At 37.5% G+C, this 1,912-nt stretch overlaps 1 protein-coding gene across 3 annotated transcripts in view; it reads right to left on the reverse strand.

Moving 5' to 3' along the window:
- Positions 1-211: 211 nt before the first annotated feature.
- The window catches only part of LOC122793038, a 1,023,021-nt gene continuing 1,021,320 nt past the window's right edge, over positions 212-1,912 (reverse strand). For all 3 annotated transcript variants that reach the window (XM_044060702.1, XM_044060700.1, XM_044060701.1), the window contains one exon: positions 212-1,107. In XM_044060702.1, coding sequence (XP_043916637.1) covers positions 957-1,107 — 151 coding nt within the window. In that variant the 3' untranslated portion in view covers positions 212-956. The remainder of the gene's footprint in view (positions 1,108-1,912) is intronic.

Here is a 1,912-nt window from a genome sequence, read left to right on the forward strand (position 1 = left end):
AGTGTCGAGAGGAACCTCCTGACAATCTCACCACCATATTAAAACAAAATTGAAGACCATCTGTATCTGTTCCTACAGAACAGAAATTCATACAAAGAAATCTCAAGTGTTTCACCCACTGCAGAGGTATCTCTTGAACTAAGATTATGGTGTTCTTATGTACCTGTCATGAACAGTTAAAAGTTTCAAGAAGTAACCCCCTGCCAGCTGCTAAAAATAAGTAACCTTTATTTTTAGATTTCAGTTAGTTTGTGGTCAGCATTATATTAACACAAAGGAAACAAGGAAAGTTGTAACACTCACTCCATGCTAAACACACAAACAACTGCAGTGCAAACACTAACTAGAAAACAGAGATGCCACAACTACAAATAAATGTATTCATGAGTGCATTCAGGAACATTACAACCATCTACAGTAAATATAAGTTTAAAATAAAGCCTTGAATATTTGTTTATACAAATCTGAGATTGTTCATCCTGCACAAATGTTGACAGATAAAACTAGAGTGCTGCTGGAGAATTCAGTTGGCATTATAAACCACAAGGCTAATGTGTTGTAATTCATCTCCAAAAATTCTGCGCGTTGCTGAGTTCTTTTAAAACCAAGGAATGTAGATGCCTTGCTCCTGGACCTCACATTTCCATTTAAGGGTCCTCTGTTTTCCCAAGAAACAAGTTAGTAGGTGCTTTTGTATGATTAATACCCAAAAAATGTTGTCATTGTCCTAAAATAAATTATATAAAACCATTTACAAACAATACAAAATATTTAACGGATTGTAGTAATGTTTGCCTAAGCCTGCAATAGGCCACAAGACGGGATATATATACACTGGGTCAAGATTACAAGACAAGATATATACACTGGGTCACTTCACTACTCTGTAGTACCAAGATTGCCCTCGGGCTAGAAATGCACCTTTCTCAGATGATGTTTAAAATGCAGAAAAATGTTCAACAATACTGTCCAGAAACCTCAGTGGAAACTGAAGAAATGCCTTCTTCACATTCACTCTTTATTTTGTTAGTGCTCTTCTTCTTGAATACTGGCGAACTTAGAAAATCGTTGTTTATAAAACTGGCATCGTCTCCACGTCGAATTTTTCTGCAAAACAAGAGCAATGTCTAAATTAGGACCAGCATCCATCAATATAGAAGTGCCTGTAAGAAGTTGCTGATAATAGCTTGGGATCTAACAAACAGATACTTAAAACTTTAGTGACGCAGACCTAACTAAAGGAACCAGGGTTAGGCAACAATCTTCGTACTGACTGCCTTCCGTATTTTGAGATTGTGGAGATAAACTGTAGTATTCAAGTGGCCAAGCATAAATCTGAAGTACACAAAGCAACCATCTCCCCTGCCCCATTTCTGAGGATACCTACACCACATTGTAAACCATCCTCTTAGTAAGCTGATAAACTAGGCTAGAATAACTATGCAGAGAAATAAGCAGTTATCACACGTGCATTGACAAGCCTCACTGGGTACCCATCCATCAGTTCAGAGTATACAGTAATAGCATGATACTCGTAGTACCAATGTCACAGGAGAAATCTGTTAAGTAGAATGCTTAACAGGTTATGGACATGACAAAAAGAGTAGCAGTGATAGAGTCACCCTGGTATCCCCCTTTGAATTTTTATCCCTGGAATAATAATTTTTATGGCTTAAATGCAAAGTGGTTTGCCACTGTATTATGGTCTCTGTAATGTAAATCAGTGTAGGGTGGATCTTATAAATTTTTAAGGGTTTATGTTCAGCTACGGAATGGGCTAACCATCCAATGGCTGAACATCGAACAATTAGCATAGAAAATTCGCTCAGCAAACTTTCACTTCATCAAAAGGGTAAATACTTGTCCAACAATTCCCAGTCTCACATGAAAGTGTTTCAAACACACACCGGGG

Source organism: Protopterus annectens, chromosome 2.part0, assembly GCF_019279795.1.
Source record: "Protopterus annectens isolate FY-2018-M chromosome 2.part0, PAN1.0, whole genome shotgun sequence".
In the NCBI taxonomy this organism is placed as follows: domain Eukaryota; kingdom Metazoa; phylum Chordata; order Ceratodontiformes; family Protopteridae; genus Protopterus; species Protopterus annectens.